The sequence below is a fragment of the Somniosus microcephalus genome, unplaced genomic scaffold, assembly GCF_052327205.1.
Source record: "Somniosus microcephalus isolate GS21.2 unplaced genomic scaffold, FLI_Smic_1.0 unresolved_chr1, whole genome shotgun sequence".
Classification (NCBI taxonomy): Eukaryota; Metazoa; Chordata; class Chondrichthyes; order Squaliformes; family Somniosidae; genus Somniosus; species Somniosus microcephalus.
Window position 1 is genome coordinate 159,598,937 of NW_028225179.1, and position 18,441 is coordinate 159,617,377.

Here is an 18,441-nt window from a genome sequence, read left to right on the forward strand (position 1 = left end):
CTCATATCCCATGATTCTTCTAATATTCAAAAATCTATCGATCTCTGTCTTGAATATACTCAACGACTGAGCCTCCACAGTTCTCTGGGGTAGAGAATTCCAAAATTTCACTACCCTCAGTGAAAAAAATTCTCCTCATCTCAGTCCTAAATGGCCGACCCCTTATTCTGAGACTATGACCACTGGTTCTAGACTCTCCAGCCAGGGGAAGCTTTCTCCCTGCATCTACCCTGTGTAGCCCTGTAAAAATGTTGTATGTTTCAATGAGATCAATTCTCATTATTCTAAACTTTAGAGAATATAGGCCTAGTCTATTCAATCTCTCCTCATAAGACAATCCCCCCATCCCAGGAACCAGTCTGGTGAACCTTCGTTGCACTCCCTCTGTGGCAATTGTAGCCTTCCTTAGGTAAGGAGACCAGAACTGTTCACAATACTCCAGGTGTGGTCTTACCAGAGCCCTATATAATTGCAGTAAGGCATCTTTACTCTTATACTCAAACCCTCTTGTAATAAAGGCCAACATACCATTTGCTTTCCTAATTTCTTGCTGTACCTGCATGTTAACTTTCAGTGATTCGTGTACAAGGACACCCAGGTCCCAATGAACACCAACATTTCACAATCCCTCACCATTTATAAAATACTCTACTTTGCTGTTTTCCTACCAAAGTGGATGACTTCACATTTGTCCACATTATATTTCATTTGCCATGTTACATAAGAACATAAGAAATAGGAGCAGGAGTAGACCATTCGGCCCTTTGAGCCTGCTCCACCATTCAATGAGATCATGGCTGATCTTCCACCTCAACTACATTCACCGGCCCTATCGCCTTATCGCTTGATGCCTTTACTAGTCAGAAACCTATCGACTTCTGTTTTGAATATACCCACTGACTGAGCCTCCACAGCCCACTGGGGTAGAGAATTCCAATGATTCACCACCCGCTGTGTGAAGAAATGTCTTCGCATCTCAGTCCTGAATGGCCTACCCTTCATCCTGAGGTAGTGGCCCCTGGTTCTAGGCTCCCCAGCCAAGGGAAACATTCTCGCAGCATCCACCCTATCAAGCCCTGTATTAATTTTGTATGCTTTAATGAGATCCCCTCTCATTCTTCTGAATTCAAGAGAATACAGGCCTAGTTTACTCAATCTCTTCTCATATGACAGTCACGCCATCCCAGGAATCAATCTCGTGAACCTTCCTTGCACTCCCTCTATGGCAAGTATATCCTTCCTTAGGAAAGGAGACCAAAATTGTACTGTACACAGTTCTCACCAAGGCCCTATATAATTGGAGTAAGACTTCTTTACTCCTGTAATCAAAACCTCTTGTAATGAAGGCCAGCATACCATTTACCTTCCTAATGGCTTGCTGCATCTTCACATTCACTTTCAGTGACTCATGTACAAGGACACCCAGGTCCCTTTGAGCATCTGCATTCCCCAAACTTTCACCATTTGGGAAATACTCTGCCTTTCTGTTTTTTCTACCAAAGTGGATAACTTCACATTTGTCCACATTATATTACATCTGCCATGTTCTCACCCACTCACTGAGCCTGTCGAGATCCCCTTGAAGCCACTTCACATCCTCTTCACAACTGACACTGCCACCTAACTTTGTATTATCAGCAAATTTGTAAATGTTACATTTAGTCCCCTCATCCAAATCATCATTGATATATATAGTGATAGCTGGGGCCCAAGCACCGATCCTTGTGGTACCACACTAGTCACAGCCTTCCATCCTGAAAAAGACCCGTTTATCCCTACTCTTTGTTTTCTATCTGTTAACCAATTCTCAATCCATGCTAGTATATTACCCCCAATTCCATGTGCCCTAATTTTGTTCACCAACCTCTTGTGTGTGACATTATCAAAGGACTTCTGAAAATCCAGATACACCACATCTACCGGTTCCCCTTTGTCTACTCCACTAGTTACATCCTCAAAGAACTCCAATAGGTTTGTCAAACAGGATTTCCCTTTCATAAATCCATGTTGACTTTGCCCAATCTTACTATTAGTTTCTAAGTGCCCAGTTATTGCATCCTTTATAATAGATTCCAGCATTTTCCCAACTACTGATGTGAGGCTAACAAGTCTGTAGTTCCCCATTTTCTCTCTCCCTCCTGTTTTAAATAGCGGGGTACATTTGCTATCCTCCAATCTGCAGGAACCGTTCCAGAATCTATAGAATATTGGAAGATGACAACCGATGCGTCCACTATCCCAATGGCCAACTCTTTCAAAACCCTAGGATGTAGGTCATCCGGTCCTTGGGATTTATCGACTTTTAGTCCCATTAATTTTGCTAGTACTGTTTTTTTACTAATAATAATTTCTTTAAGTTCCTCATTCTCGCCACACCCTTGGTTTTCTCGTATTTCTGGGAGGTTTTTGTGTCTTCCTCTGTGAAGACAGAAACAAAGTATTGATTTAATTTCTCTGCCATTCCCTCATTCCCCATTATATAATTATCCCGTCTCTGACGGTAAAGGACCGACAGTTAACTTCACCAGTCATTCCCTTTTCACATACCTATAGAAGCTTTTACAATCAGTTTTTATATTTTTCGCTAATTTGTGCTTATATTCCACTTTACTTTTCTTAATCAATTTCTTGGTCCCCCTTGGCTGATTTCCAAAAGATCCCAATCCTCAGGCTGACTGCGTTTTCTGGCAACTTTATAAGATTCCTCCTTTGACTTAACAATAGCTTTAATTTCTTTTGTTAGCCATGGTTGGATCACTTTTCCTTTTGGATTTTTATGCCATAGAGGAATATATGTTTGTTGCAAATTATGCATTATTTCCTTGAATGTTAGTGATTGTATGTCCACCTTCATACCTTTTAGTGTAGTCTCCCAATCTACTATGGCCAACTTGTCTCTCATACCCTTGTAGTTTCCTCTGTTTAGATTGAATGTAGTTTCCTCTGTTTAGATTGAAGCTAAGTGAGTGGACAGGATGTTCCTGCCCACTCACTTAGCCTGTCTATATCCACTTGAAGCATCCTTGCATCCTCCACACAAATTACATTCCCACCTAACTTTGTATCATCAGCAAACTTGTATATATTACATTTGGTCCCCATTCAAATCATTGATGTAGATTCTGAATAGCTGAGGCCCAAGCACTGATCCTTGCGGTACCTGACTAGTTACAGATTGCCAACCCGAAAATAACCGTTTATTTTTACTCTCTATTTTCTGTCCGTTAAACAATTCTCAATCCATGCTAGTATATTAGCCCCAATCCCATGAGCCCTAACCTCTTGTGTGGAACCTTATTCTGAAAATCCAAATACACCACATCCACTGGTTCCCCCTTATCTATTCTCCTAGTTACAACATCAAAAAACTCTAACAGATTTGTCAAGCACGAATTCTCTTTAAGAAATCCATGTTGACTCTTCCCAATCCTATTATTATTTTCTAAGTGCCCTGTTACCATGTCATTATTAATAGATTCCAGCATTTTTCCTACTACTGACGTCAGGCTAACTGGTCTGTAATTCCACGTTTTCTCACTCCCACTTCTCTTAAATAGTGAGGGTACATTTGCTACTTTCCAAACGCAGGAACCATTCTAGAATTTGATTTGTCTGTACCCAGAATCTTATGGTTAATATATGATCTGTCTGTACCAGTAATCTCACGGTCACTGTATGATCAGTCTGTACCAGTAATCTCACGGTCACTGTATGATCTGTCTGTACCAGTAATCTCACGGTCACTGTATGATCAGTCTGTACCAGTAATCTCATGGTCACATAATCTTAGAATAAGGGGCTGCCCTTTCAAAACTGAGATGAGGAGAAACTTCTTCACTCAGAGGGTAGTAAATCTATGGAATTTGCTACCCCAGAGAGCTGTGGAAGCTGCAACATTAAATAAATTTAAAATGGAGATAAACATTGTCCTAGCAGATAAGGGAATTAGGGGTTACAGGGAGAGGGCAGGGAAGTGGATGTGAGTCTAGATTCAGATCAGCCATGATCCTATTGAATGGCGGAGCAGGCCCGAGGGGCCGTATGGCCTACTCCTGCGCCTATTTCTTATGTTCTTATGTTCTTATGATCTGTCTATACCAGTAATCGCACGGTCACTGTATGATCTGTGTGTACCAGTAATCTCACGGTCACAATATGATCTGTCTGTACCAGTAATCTCACGGTCACTGTATGATCTGTCTGTGCCAGTAATCGCATGGTCACTGTATGATCTGTGTGTACCAGTAATCTCACGGTCACTGTATGATCTGTCTGTACCAGTAATCTCACGGTCACTGTATGATCTGTCTGTACCAGTAATCTCACGGTCACTGTATGATCTGTCTGTACCAGTAATCTCACGGTCACAATATGATCTGTCTGTACCAGTAATCTCACAGTCACTCTATGGTCTATCTGTACCAGTAATCTCACGGTCACTGTATGATCTGTCTGTACCAGTAATCTCACGGTCACAATATGATCTGTCTGTACCAGTAATCTCACAGTCACTCTATGGTCTGTCTGTACCAGTAATCTCACGGTCACTGTATGATCTGTCTGTACCAGTAATCTCATGGTCACTGCATGATCTGTCTGTACCAGTAATCTCACGGTCACTGTATGATCTGTCTGTACCAGTAATCTCACGGTCACTGTATGATCTGTCTGTACCAGTAATCTCACGGTCACTGTATGATCTGACTGTACCAGTAATCTCACGGTCACTGTATGATCTGTCTGTACCAGTAATCTCACAGTCACTGTAAAATCTGTCTGTCCCAGTAATCCCACGGTCACTGTATGATCTGTCAATACCAGTAATCTCACAGTCACTCTATGGTCTGTCTGTACCAGTAATCTCACGGTCACTGTATGATCTGTCTGTACCAGTAATCTCACGGTCACTGTATGATCTGTCTGTACCAGTAATCTCACGGTCACTGTATGATCTGTCTGTACCAGTAATCTCACAGTCACTGTAAAATCTGTCTGTCCCAGTAATCTCACGGTCACTGTATGATCTGTCTGTACCAGTAATCTCATGGTCACTGTATGATCTGTCTGTACCAGTAAACTCACGGCCACTGTATGATCTGCCTGTCCCAGTAATCTCACAGTCACTGTATTATATGTCTGTACCAATAATCTCACGGTCTCTATATGATCTGTCTGTACCAGTAATCTCAGTAAAGAATTTCCAGTGTAGAGGAACAAAGGGACCTTGGAGTGCATGTCCACAGACCCCTGAAGGTAGCAGGCCAGGTAGATAAGGTGATTAAGGCATACGGAATGCTTGCCTTTATTAGCCATGGCATAGAATACAAGAGCAGAGGGGTTATGCTTCAACTGTATAAAACACTAGTTAGGCCTCAGCTAGAGTACTGCGTGCAGTTCTGGTCACCACATTACAGGAAAGATGTGATTGCACTAGAGAGGGTACAGAGGAGATTTACAAGGATGTTGCTGGGAATAGAGAATTTTAGCTATGAGGAAAGATTGGATAGGCTGGGGTTGTTTTCCTTGGAACAGAGGAGGCTGAGGGGAGACCTTATTGAGGTGTATAAAATTATGAGGAGCCTAGATAAAGTGGATAGAAAGGACCTATTTCCCTCAGCAGAGGGGCCAAAAACCAGGGGGCACAGATTTAAAGTAATTGGTGGAAGGTTTAGAGGGGATTTGAGGGGAAATTTCTTCACCCATAGGGTTGTGGGGGTCTGGAACTCACTGCCTGAAAGGGTGATAGAGGCAGGAACCCTAACCACATTTAAAAAGTACTTGGGTGTGCACTTGGGATGCTCTAACCTGCAGGGCTACGGACCAAGAGCTGGGAAGTGGGATTAGGCTGGATAGCTCTTTGTTGTCCGGCGCGGACACGATGGGCCGAAATGGCCTCCTTCCGTGCTGTAACTTTCTATGATTCTATGATTCTAGGGTCACTGTATGATCTGTCTGTCCCAGTAATCCCATTCACTGTATGATCTGTCTGTCCCAGTAATCTCATTCACTGTATGATCTGTCTGTCCCAGTAATCTCATTCACTGTATGATCTGTCCGTAACAGTAATCTCACAGTCACTGTATGATCTGTCTGTCCCAGTAATCTCATTCACTGTATGATCTGTCCGTAACAGTAATCTCACAGTCACTGTATGATCTGTCTGTCCCAGTAATCTCAGTCACTGTATGATCTGTCCGTAACAGTAATCTCACAGTCAATGTATGATCTGTCTGTACCAGTAATCTCAGTCACTGTATGTAGTGGGTGGTTCAATATGATTGAAATGTATTAAACGACCCCTCATTATTTCCAAGTTTTCAAGCTCTTTTAACAAGGTTTGGATACAGATTATTTTGTAAAATGCCAATGTATATTTAGCGTATTAGGGGACAAATACCTAACTGGATGAAGAACACATCCCGCAGATGGAGTGAGGAAAAGAGCTAACACAGGGGAAAAGGTAAGGAAGGGCAGTGAATAAATAATTCAAGGGAAAAAGTAGCGAAAAAAAAGAGGATAAAGCAGCTGTGGCCCACAACTCGATCAGTCTGAACAACAGCCTGGACAGGAACTCAAACAAAACTGGTACAATCGGGCAGGCCCCAGATTCAGAGACACCCCCAAGAGGAAAAGACACCCTGGAGACAGCAAACCGACATCACCCTGAATACAGTCCATCAATCAAATTATATCCACGAATCTCAACAGACTCCAGCACATAATCAGACAAAACAAAACTGACTGACATAAAAGAACAGGTGGAAGCACCATTTCTACAGGAGATCCTCCTCACCACCCTCAGAACACACCAAGTTTGTGAGTGAGTGGGTGGGACCAATGCTGGCCGCTTTCTACTGACCCAAGAGCAGAGGATGGTCACAGTAATCAACAGGAACCTTCCCATTACTCTGAGACACGCATTCCTGGAGAAGGAGGCCGCTCCATCCTAAAGAATCTCGAATAACAGGAGAACCCAAAGTGATGCTTCAGTTCTGTGTCCTGAATGAGGTGTCCCCACATTCCCCACATCAGCAATCCTCACACTCGCCCCACGTATGGACAGCACAGTAACCATGAGTGGAGACCTAAACTGTGCTCTTCACTCCCAACGGGACAAGCTCCCAGTGGACACAGGGCACTAGGACAAGCAGCCGGAGCAATCTGGGAAAAATAGTGACCTGGTCCCACACCAACTAATAGCTCGCCTACCGGGTTTAACAAGGTCCTAATCGCGGAACTTACTCCCCCGCTACTGAAACCCCGCACTATGTGCTGGAGACAAGGACACAGACACACTTAACTTCGTCACAATCATGTTAATACATATGAAAAGGTCACCACCATTGCTCATCGTAGAAAATTAAATCCCTCCTCAATGGTGACTAGAAAATATTGGCCAATATAATAACCTCCAGATATCTCCGACTGGTCCATCCTAACCTAGGGACTTTATACGGGGCTGCATGTGGAGGCAAAGCACCAGCGGTTATTCAATGTGATGCACCATTGTCATACCTCTACCCTGATACTTTCCCTGGATGTATAAGAGATATTTGTCCAGGGCGAATGGACTGATTTCTCAAGACAGTTGAGAGAATAAGCCTTGGTGACACTTTCAGGAAATGGATTGCAATCCACTGCTTGCTCCCCAAGTCCACAGTGAACACCAGCTAACTCCATACCCCTCGCCACTCCTCCTTGAACAGGCAGAGAAAGCCTCGCTCCCAGGCTTCCTGTCCTGACCTTGGTCACGGATATGAGTTTGACACACAAGGTGGAGATGCATCAGGAGATGAGTATTGTAGAGGAGGAAAGGTTCAGCTGGGAAGGGCGGTGTTTCCTGTTGCTGAAGTGTGCAAAGTATCGATGGGTTCTGGAGGCTGTGGTTCATCTGAGGGTCCCTGTGTTGGTCATGTTCGGGGAGCTGACATTTTCAGCTGACCAGTTGATGCTATTTACAAGATGGATTTGGTGCGTGAATAACACTAACTCCATCCAGGCCCGCTTTTAACCGCGTTCCTTTGCAACTAATTAGTACTGAAAGATACTATCTATGATATTTTATGTATAATGAATCAAATTGTGAGACATAAATCAGGCCAAATGAACTTATATGAGCTTTACCGGTGTTAATGGCATCCAGCATTTCTCTCCACACTGCGTATAGTATAGGGCCATTGAATTTTTCGATAGACAGGGCGGCATCTGTTAATTTCAGTTTACGACCATCATCACTAATCCTGCAAATATCAAACAATTGGTTATAAATTGAACAAAAGCACTTTTCTGAGCTATTTTACCAAACTGCAGAGTTTCAGTAAAGAGCATGGCCTACCTCCTCTTCTGACGAGTTTCTTCCTAAAATAAATAAAACACAATCTGAGTTGACAGAGACTGAGCGTCTATATTTATATGTTTCTGCTGTCTGTCTACGATTTCAGATTCACACTTAGAGTTTTTTGTCATTAAGTCATAAAAGCCACAAAACCAATTTAATATGACTTTCCAATACTCTTTGAAAGGTCTCTATATTGATAAAATGAGCCTTTTAGCAAAGTAACACTTTTCGGGCCTTTTCAAAGTGCTCCCGCTGAGTGAATTTTGTTCTGAAAATCGTGTTTTGTTCTGAAAATCAGCACGGTGGCATAGTGGTTAGCACTGTTGCCTCACAGCGCCAGGGACCCGGGTTCGAATCCGGCCTCGGGCGACTGTCTGTGTGGAGTTTGCACATTCTCCCCGTGTTTGCGTGGGTTTCCTCCGGGTGCTCCGGTTTCCTCCCACAGTCCAAAGATATGCGGGTTAGGTTGATTGGCTATGATAAATTGACCCTTAGTGTTAGGGGGATTAAATACGTGGGGTTACGGGGATAGGGTGGGATATGTGTTGGTGTAGGGGTTACAGGGATCGGGTGGGATATGTGTCGGTGCAGGCTCGATGGGCTGAAATGGCCTCTATCTGCACTGTGGGGTTTCTGTGATTCTGTGATTTCTGTGATTCTGTGATATATCCCGACAGCAGAAATTACACCCAGATTGTTACAAGCTGCTGATAATTCCCAATTCTCACTGCTGCCCACACACAGATAGAAAGAGGATATTACAAAAAGGATATAGAAGCACTGGAGAAAGTATAAAAGAGATTTACAAGAATGATACCAGAACAGCGAGGGTACAACTAACAGGAAAGAGTGAACAGGAACGATTATTCTCTAGAAAAGGGAAGACTGAGAGGAGACCTGAGCGAGGTCTTTAACATTATGAAAGGATTCGATGGGGCAGATGTAGAGAAGATGTTTCCACTTGTGGGGAGTCTAAAGCAAGGGGTCATAAATATAAGAGAGTCAGTAATGAATCCAAAGGAGAATTGAGGAGAAATCTCTTTACTCAGAGAGTGTTTAGAATGTGGAACTCGCTACCACAAGTTGAGGAGAATAGCACAGATGTATTTAAAAGGGAGCGAGATCAGTACATGAGGGAGAAAGGAACAGAAGGATATATTGATAGGGTGAGATGAAGTAAGGTGGGAGGGGGCTCGTGTGGAGCGTAAACACTGACATAGATCTGATGGGCCGAATGGCCAGTCTCTAAGAACATAAGAAATAGGAGCAGGAGTCGGCCATTCAGCCCTTCGAGCCTGCTCCGCCATTCAATGAGATCATGGCTGATCTTCTGCCTCAACTCCATTCACTGGCCCTATCGCCATATCCCTTGATGCCTTTACTGGTCAGAAATCTATCAACTTCTGTTTTGAATATACCCAATGACTGAGCCTCCACAGCCCTCTGGAGTGGAGAATTCCAACGATTCACCACCCTCTGTGCGAAGAAATTTTTTCTCATCTCAGTTCTGAATGGCCTACCCTTTATCCTGAGGCCATCACCCCCTGGTTATAGACTCCCCAACTAAGGGAAGCATTCTCCCAGCATCCACCCTATCAAGCCCTGTAATAATTTTGTATGCTTCAATGAGATCCCCCCTCATTCTTCTGAATTCAAGAGAATACAGGCCTAGTTTACTCAATCTCTTCTCATACCACAGTCCTGCCATCCCAGGAATCAATCTCGTGAACCTTCGTTGCACTCCCTCTATGGCAAGTATATCCTTCCTTAGGTAAGGAGACCAAAATTGTACACAGTACTCCAGATGTGGTCTCATCAAGGCCCTATATAATTGGAGTAAGACTTCTTTACTCCTGTACTCAAATCCTCTTGTAATGAAGGCCAGCATACCATTTGCCTTCCTAATGGGTTGCTGCACCTTCACATTCACTTTCAGTGACTCATGTACAAGGACACCCAGGTCCCTTTGAGCATCTGCATTCCCCAATCTTTCACCATTTGGGAAATACCCTGCCTTTCTGTTTTTTCTACCGAAGTGGATAACTTCACATTATATTCCATCTGCCATGTTCTCGCCCACTCACTGAGCCTGTTAGATCCCCTTGAAGCCTGTTCACATCCTCTTCGCAACTGACACTGCCACCTAGCTTTGTATTATCAGCAAATTTGGAAATGTTACATTTAGTCCCCTCATCGAAATCATTGATATAGATTGTGAATAGCTGGAGCTGAAGCACCGATCCTTGCGGCACCCCGCTAGTCACAGCCTGCCATCCTGAAAAAGTCCCGTTTATCCTTACTCTTTGTTTTCTGTCTGTTAACCAATTCTTAAGCCATGCTAGTATATTACCCCCAATTCCATGTGCCCCAGTTTTGTTCACCAACAGTGATACTCACCGTACCCTACCAGACACACCCACACACTCACAACATGGGACTGGAACTGGATTGGAATGTGAGTTTCAGGGAATATTAAAATTGGACACCACAGAAATAATTACAGACTAAATATCAAGATCACGGCAACTCATTCCCGGGAAGGTTGCAGGTATTCCCGGGATGCTGTAGATATTGTGGAGGCCGATTATTTCGGTGACAATAACAGATGTGTCCGGGAATGGAAAAAAACTATCGATCGGTTTAAATCAGTGCCAAATTATTGGGAAAATTCTCGCCCGTCATTTTGTGACTGTGAACTTTCACTGAACTAAACTGAAATATAATCCTCACCTTCAGAAATGTCAGCTCGTCTTTTTGCTCCATCTGTTTCTGCAACTTTGAGAGTTTCTCCTGAATAGAATTTAAATTCTCTTGAATCTGTCGAAGGTTTTTCTCCATTGATTCTAGAATCTTCCCCTCTTGTTCCCTGAGATCTCTGATTGAACGCTGCTCTTTCTCACTGAGAATCTGGTGCATTTTAGCGAACTCGGATGTGATGCGGGTCTGCAGACTGCTCGACTGGTCCTACCAAATGAAATGTGAAAAATATTTTTCCGCAATAAAAGCAAAAAAACATCAAATTTCGATAATCAGCACAGGACGATTTACCCTAATTTCGGAAATCTTCTGTTTCTGCCGCCGCTCCGTGTCTAGAGCCGCCGATATCTTCTCTGTGAGAGAATCTAAGGAAGATTTCACCTGATCCTGGGATTAGGAGAGAAAATCACAGAATAAAAGTGTTAGACCATGAAAATGTGATAAAATAATCAGGTGATTAAATCTGCTCCCTTTTACCTTGTAGATTCCAACAGCTTCTTTAACGGGCATGAAGCGGTGCTCTTTGTGTTCCCGCGCATCTCTACAAATCACACAGATCAATTTCTTGTCAGTTTCACAAAACAGCTTCAGTTCTTCCTGATGTTCCTCACAGTAAAGTTTACTTTCCTTCTCTTTCGGATTCAGCTTTAATTTTCGAGCTTTCTCGGCCAGATTCGCTAAGGCCCGATTAACCTTGAGGTTTATTTCCGGAAACTCCTCTCTACATTCCGGGCAGGAGTTTGCCTTCTTTTCCCAACACTGTGAGATACAGGAGCGGCAGTAGTTGTGTCCACATTCCAGAATTACTGGATCGGTGAAGAAATCCAGACAAATGGGACAAATTGCCTCCTCGGTCAAACTCTCGGCCTGCTGTCTGGAAGCCATGTTCACCCTCAGCACTTCCTGATTCAAACCGCTTTCAGTTTCCGTGTTTACTGCGCTGCCGAACAGCCTCAGTTCAGCGATTTCCCCAAAATTCACGGCAATACTCAGGGAATTATATTATTATAAACTAGTCTCTGTCCAGTCGACTTTTACACAGGGAGATAAAACCTCGAGCAGTATAAAGGACAAACAGTGTTAGAGGGCGGAGGGGAATAATTGAACCTTGGCCGGGAGGGTGCAGGTCCGTGAGGCGTTGGCAGTGGGGGGAGGGAGCGAGGAGGGAGGAGCCGGAGATGGGCGGGGATCGAGATTCCAGTGCACTTTGATCCAGACCAAACTCGCTCTGGTGACACACGGTGTGAGATATGGATCCACAAACTGAATTGTGTTAATGATTGCAGCCGCTCACCCTGAAACACAAAGTGCCATAAATGTCAAGGGGCTGTCTGGATCAGTCTCAGTACTTGCTGATTCAATCTGCTGGTGTCATGGTTCTGTGGGTGGATCCAGACCCGGTTCCCAGTCACTGATCACTCGAGTCCCTGCAAGTGCGGTTCACATCTGAATGAAATAGAATCGCATTTACAAAGAGAAAAGACAGTCTGTGATGTTTCGGGGCGCGCCCATCATCAGACTGAGAGACTAACGGGAATTTTAACTGAGTCTGGGAATCGGGAGAGGGAAAAGGAGGAGGGCAGAAACGGAACCCAAAATATATTACTATTGAAATCACTGGCAGGAAACTCAGGCTGGTTCTGTTATCAGCGTACGATCCACTGCACCACATGTTCCTTCCTGTGCTGTGTCCAAGCGACCCTTTCCCGATCACTGGCCCCTCCCTCCGAATCAATTCCCCGACCCTAGGAGCTACCTGGGAATGCACAGCTAGTTTCCGCAGCTGGGCAGTTACATTTCATTCTGCCTTTCCAGAGAGAAGCAGGCGGAGCGAGCATGCAGCTTCCCCAGGATAACAGGCTCCATGGTGCAGGGTGCCAGTGACTGACACGCACGTCACTCTGCGGGCAGCGCATCTCAATTCGGAGATTTACCGCAACCATTCCCTCAATATCCAGCTGGTGTGCGACCATACTCAGCGTATCATGCAAGGCAATGCTCGGTATCCTGGCAGCAGCCATGTTGCCTTCATTCTGCGGCAGTCTGCTGTACCATCAGCCTTTGAGCCACCAGGACAAACCAGAGGGTGGCTACTGGGCAACAAGGGCTACCACTGATCACCCGGCTCATGACTCTGCTACGCTACACGTGGGCAGCGTGTATATAATGTGAGCCATGCTGCCCCACGGAATCTGATAGAGCAGACCATTGGTGTCCTTCATCAACGCTTCCGCTGTCAGGACCGCTCTGGAGGAGCCCTGCAGTAATCACCAGAGCGGGTCTCAAGATTCGCCATGGTCTTCTGCATGCTCCACAATCTCGGCATCATGAGGGCACAGCCCTTCCCACCAGCCATACGGCGACCAGCTGAGGAGGAGGAGGAAGAGATGTAGGAGGAAGCAGAAGAGGAGGAGGAAGGGAGGAGGCAACCCAGACAGCTCCTTTCTTCCCGGGCTGTCCGTGATAGAATCATCCGACTGAGGTACCAGTGAACACAACCCCAATTCCCCATCAATAATAGTCCCACACATTACCTCCCCTCTGTTACTGACCATCACAGCGTCCTCGACCACAATCTCTATCAGGTCGCCTCTCAGTCTTCACTTTCCTAGAGAAAAGAGCTCCAGCCTGTTTAATCTTTCCTGATGGTATAACCTCTCAGATCTGCTATAATCTGGGTCAATCTTTTTGGCAATTTCTCCAGGGCCTCTGTATCCTTTTTGTAATATGGAGACCAGAACTGTGCTCAGTACACAGCAAGTGTGGTCTAACCAAGCTTCTATACAAGTTTAACACAACTTCTCTACTTTTCAATTATATTCCTCTAGACATGAACCCCGGAGTTTGCATTTTATGGCCTTGTTAACTTGCGTTGCTACATTTAATGATTTGTGAATCTGCAGCCCGAGATCCCTTTGCTCCTCGAACCCATTTAGATTCTTATTCCCCAGGAGTCTGAGGCCTCCTTATTCCTCCTACCATTTGTTTCTTCTCTTCCCCCTCCTTTCCCCCAGCCCTACACAGGTCCTTGCTGATCTTTCAGCTCCCAGTTCCGCTCCGGGGTGTGGACCTGAAATGCTAACCTGTCTATTATACAATATAATATTGATTATATTTGCATACATCACTGCACCATTTTTGTAGAATGCTCGCATTTTTTAATACCGAATATCTCTGCATTTTGTTTGCATTTTCTGCTTCTATTTCGAACTATTGGTGAAAGGGACTCCTGGAAATTTCACCTCAAGTTCACATTACTCCCAGGAAACCAGACTGGACGGACGTAAAATTGGTCTTTGGGCAGTCGCATAAAACAGGCGATGGTGAATCGGCAGTTTTACACCCGCCCAATTTTCTGGAAATGTTGCATTACCGCCCAAGACCAATTTCACCCAGAATTCCTTCATGGATTTTTCTGTTCTTCATGAAAATGCATTCAACCAGCGATCACATGATTTTAGAGCACTCTCACCATCTTTATTACTTCCATTAATCTAACAATTCAAATAAAGCAAATGAAAAGAAAACAACAGTCTTGTCAGGCAAAACCTCTAAAGCAGGGAGTCCAAGCGCTGGTTACTAGTCTATCACTAACGTCATTGCTATTCACTGCAATTTCACAGTGAGCGTTTACAAGCACAGTCCTAATTAATGGGTTTCCTCTGGTCAAATAGCAGAACTGACCAGCACTGGACAGTTGTTTCTGTGACCTACCAAGTGATCTAGGGCTGTGATGCACTTCCTGAGGTCGTGAAAGGCGCTATAGAAATGCGAGTCTTTCTTTTTATAGTCACTGATTATTAATTTGAGATAGTTGGCAGAATAAAATGGGATAGTAATCATGTCGGTAAATTATTGAGTTACATAAAACTTCTGCAAAGAGCATGTATTGCTTCCTGTTCTGATAAGCTGCCTTCTAATCTAATGCAGACAGCTCTCCGCTCACACTGAGTGTTCTGAGCTTAATAGATTGTCAGGCTAGTTGTAGCAAGACCAATCATATCAAAGTGATTGCAAGAGTATCAATGCCTCAATATTCTCGCTGTGACAATGACAGAAACAAGATATATCTGGAAAGTTACATTTCTGTGTAGTTATGGACATTGACATGAAGTTAGTCCCATTGACACTTGGAAACATACAGAAGAACCAAGAGACCAAGATAATTACAGATGAGGAAGGCCATTCTGACCAACTTGATCCACCAAGAGATCTTAACTTCCCGCCATTGTAGTGTTGAATAGTTTCTTGACTGATTCCAGGGTTTTTGTCTCCATTGCTCTCTCTGGAACTTCACTCCATATGTTGATGACTCTTTGGGGAAAGTTTTCAGGCCTCCCACTGGCAGAAACAAGGTGGTTTTGCCCCAAAATGCTGGGCAGTGATGCACCACCTCGGTGCTGTGGCCACGGCAACATTTCCCCAGACCGATCGCTGGGACTATTGCAATCCCGAATCAGGTGATCGGCTCATTCAAAGTGCAAATCAGGGTCATATAGAATTAAAGACTCAGGCAGCACAGGAGGCCAATCGGCTCATCGGGCCTGTGCTGGCTCTTTGAAAGAGCAACCAATTAGACCCATAATCCTCTTCTTTCCCATAACCCTGTAATTTTATTGCTCCAATTATTTATCCAATTCCCTTTTTAACAGTTATTATTTAATCTGCTTCCACCACCATTTCAGAGACCACATTCCAGATCATGACAACTCGTTGTGTAAACAAATGTTCTAATCATCTCACCTCTGGTTCTTTTACCAATTACCTTAAGTCTGCGGTCTCTAGTTACCGACCCTCCTGCCACTGGAAACAATTTCTCCTTATTTACTCTATCAAAGCCCTTCCTGATATTGAACACCTTATTAAATTTCCCCTTGACCTTCTCTGCTCTAAGGAGAACAAGCCCAGCTGTTCTAGATGTACACATGACATCGATTGCCATTTTTGACTGAACTGGGTAGAGAGTGCACCGTGCACACTCCGAACACTCTCAGCTGGCAGCCCGGCCAAAGGGGATCCCAAAGGAAAGTTGCCCTTCATTACTGTGGGACCGGGAGGAGCAGGAGCGCTCCCCCAGACTCCCCAAAACTAGCCTCTGCTACAGCCACTCTGGTTTCCCCCTCCAGACATCGGGTGGGTCAATATTCTATTAACTTGTTGATTGTTGCTCTGCATTGTTTGGCCATAATTAACATTGTGTTTACTCTCCAAGGTCTCTTTCAGCTTTCTCCTCAGTTATTTCAGCCCCGTTCACTCAGTGTGCCTTGTCTCACTGGCAGCCTTCACTCAGTGCGGACACTCTTGTCTCTTTCACTCCACAGACTTGAGCACATAATCCAGGCTGACACTTCAGTGCAGTACTGAGGGAGCACTGCCTGTGTTTTAATTCTCCCCTGTCTCTGGGCCCCGATGATTCTCGATGTTCTTGAGGTTTTTATTTAATTTTACAGGAGTCTCTGGAGCAGTTGCCACGAGTTTGTTCCCCTGCACCGATTAAACAAACAAATCTCACCAACAAGACATTGTCACTGGTTGTAGCCGCCCTGACCTCAGGTGACATTTGGGCCATCCGCACCACCTGTGACTGAGACCGACGCCCATCAGTTTGCAGCTGGCAGGAGGCAGGGTGAAATTATGGGATAGGCCTGTTAGTGACCTTTAACCCCACAGATTGTCAGTGGGGTGAAGATTTTCCCGCCATCATTTGATCCCGGATTGAAGATGGGAAAGATTCTCTCAGTGAAAGGGTGGGTGAAAGTGTGGAGATGGGACACGTTGTCCGCATTGTAAAATTACACCTGTCCGCCCTCATAGTCCAGGTACACCCCGATCTTCCAGGGATCCACACTCGGGGTGAGAGGGGTCGGTCAGGGGGGGGTGTTGGCCAAATAGACACTTCCGAGTCTCAGCCTCACAGTCCAGTATCCAAGCTCCGGGTTCAGGGTGAATGTCCCTTTCCTCTCGGCAGACACTCAGGCCACTCGCAGACCCCACAACATTTTGATACCCACCTCCACCTCCCAGTAGTGTCTCCCTGATGTGGATCCCGCCGATCCCAGGACACAGGGCCAGAGATCGAACCTCTCCGGGGTGCTTAAAAGCGGCGGCTGATTCAATGAGACGAGGCCCGACCAGAGCATCGGACCTGTGAGGGAGCAGCGACTGGCGGATGTTTAAAAGCGCTGGCTGATTCAGCGAAGCGAGGCCCAACCAGAGCATCGGACCTGTGAGGGAGCAGTGACCGGTGGAAGTTTAAAAGCGGTGGCTGATTCAGCGAGGCGAGACCCGACCAGAGCAACGGACCTGTGAGGGAGCAATGACCGGCGGAAGTTTAAAAGCGGCGGCTGATTCAGCGAGGCGAGGCCCGACCAGAGCATCGGACCTGTGAGGGAGCAGTGACCGGCGGAAGTTTAAAAGCGGCGGATGATTCAGCGAGGCGAGGCCCGGCCAGAGCATCGGACCTGTGAGGGAGCAGTGACCGGCGGAAGTTTAAAAGCGGCGGCTGATTCAGCGAGGCGAGGCCCGGCCAGAGCATTGGACCTGTGAGGGAGCAGTGACCGGCGGAAGTTTAAAAGCGGCGGCTGATTCAGCGAGGCGAGGCCCGACCAGAGCATCGGACCTGTGAGGGAGCAGTGACCGGCGGAAGTTTAAAAGCGGCGGCTGATTCAGTGAGGCGAGGCCCGACCATAACATCGGACCTGTGAGGGAGCAGTGACCGGCGGAAGTTTAAAAGCGGCGGCTGATTCAGCGAGGCGAGGCCCGACCAGAGCATCGGACCTGTGAGGGAGCAGTGACCAGCAGAAGTTTAAAAGCGGCAGCTGATTCAGCGAGGCGAGGCCCGACCAGAGCATTGGACCTGTGAGGGAGCAGTGACCGGCGGAAGTTTAAAAGCGGTGGCTGATTCAGTGAGGCGAGGCCTGACCAGAGCATTGGACCTGTGAGGGAGCAGTGACCGGCGGAAGTTTAAAAGCGGCGGCTGATTCAGCGAGGCGAGGCCCGACCAGAGCATCGGACCTGTGAGGGAGCAGTGACCGGCAGAAGTTTAAAAGCGGTGGCTGATTCAGCGAGGCGAGGCCTGACCAGAGCATTGGACCTGTGAGGGAGCAGTGAGCGGCGGAAGTTTAAAAGCGGCGGCTGATTCAGCGAGGCGAGGCCCGACCAGAGCATCGGACCTGTGAGGGAGCAGTGAGCGGCGGAAGTTTAAAAGCGGCGGCTGATTCAGCGAGGTGAGGCCCGACCAGAGCATTGGGCCTGTGAGGGAGCAGTGAGCGACGGAAGTTTAAAAGCGGCGGCTGATTCAGCGAGGTGAGACCCGACCAATTCAACAGCAGGGGAGAGAGGTAAAA

General features: G+C 45.8%; 2 protein-coding genes across 2 annotated transcripts in view; one reads left to right on the forward strand and one right to left on the reverse strand.

The window, feature by feature from the left end:
- The window catches only part of LOC147096377 (zinc-binding protein A33-like), a 52,241-nt gene extending 39,962 nt beyond the window's left edge, over nt 1-12,279 (reverse strand). Inside the window, exons 1-5 of the mRNA XM_085975144.1 lie at nt 11,573-12,279; nt 11,387-11,482; nt 11,069-11,302; nt 8,336-8,358; nt 8,125-8,240 (exon numbers count right to left, since the gene is read on the reverse strand). Coding sequence (XP_085831270.1) covers nt 8,125-8,240; nt 8,336-8,358; nt 11,069-11,302; nt 11,387-11,482; nt 11,573-11,980 — 877 coding nt within the window. The 5' untranslated portion in view covers nt 11,981-12,279. The remainder of the gene's footprint in view (nt 1-8,124; nt 8,241-8,335; nt 8,359-11,068; nt 11,303-11,386; nt 11,483-11,572) is intronic.
- LOC147096368 (zinc-binding protein A33-like) overlaps nt 1-18,441 on the forward strand; it is a 766,539-nt gene that overhangs the window by 375,665 nt on the left and 372,433 nt on the right. The gene's annotated exons all lie outside the window — the stretch shown is intronic.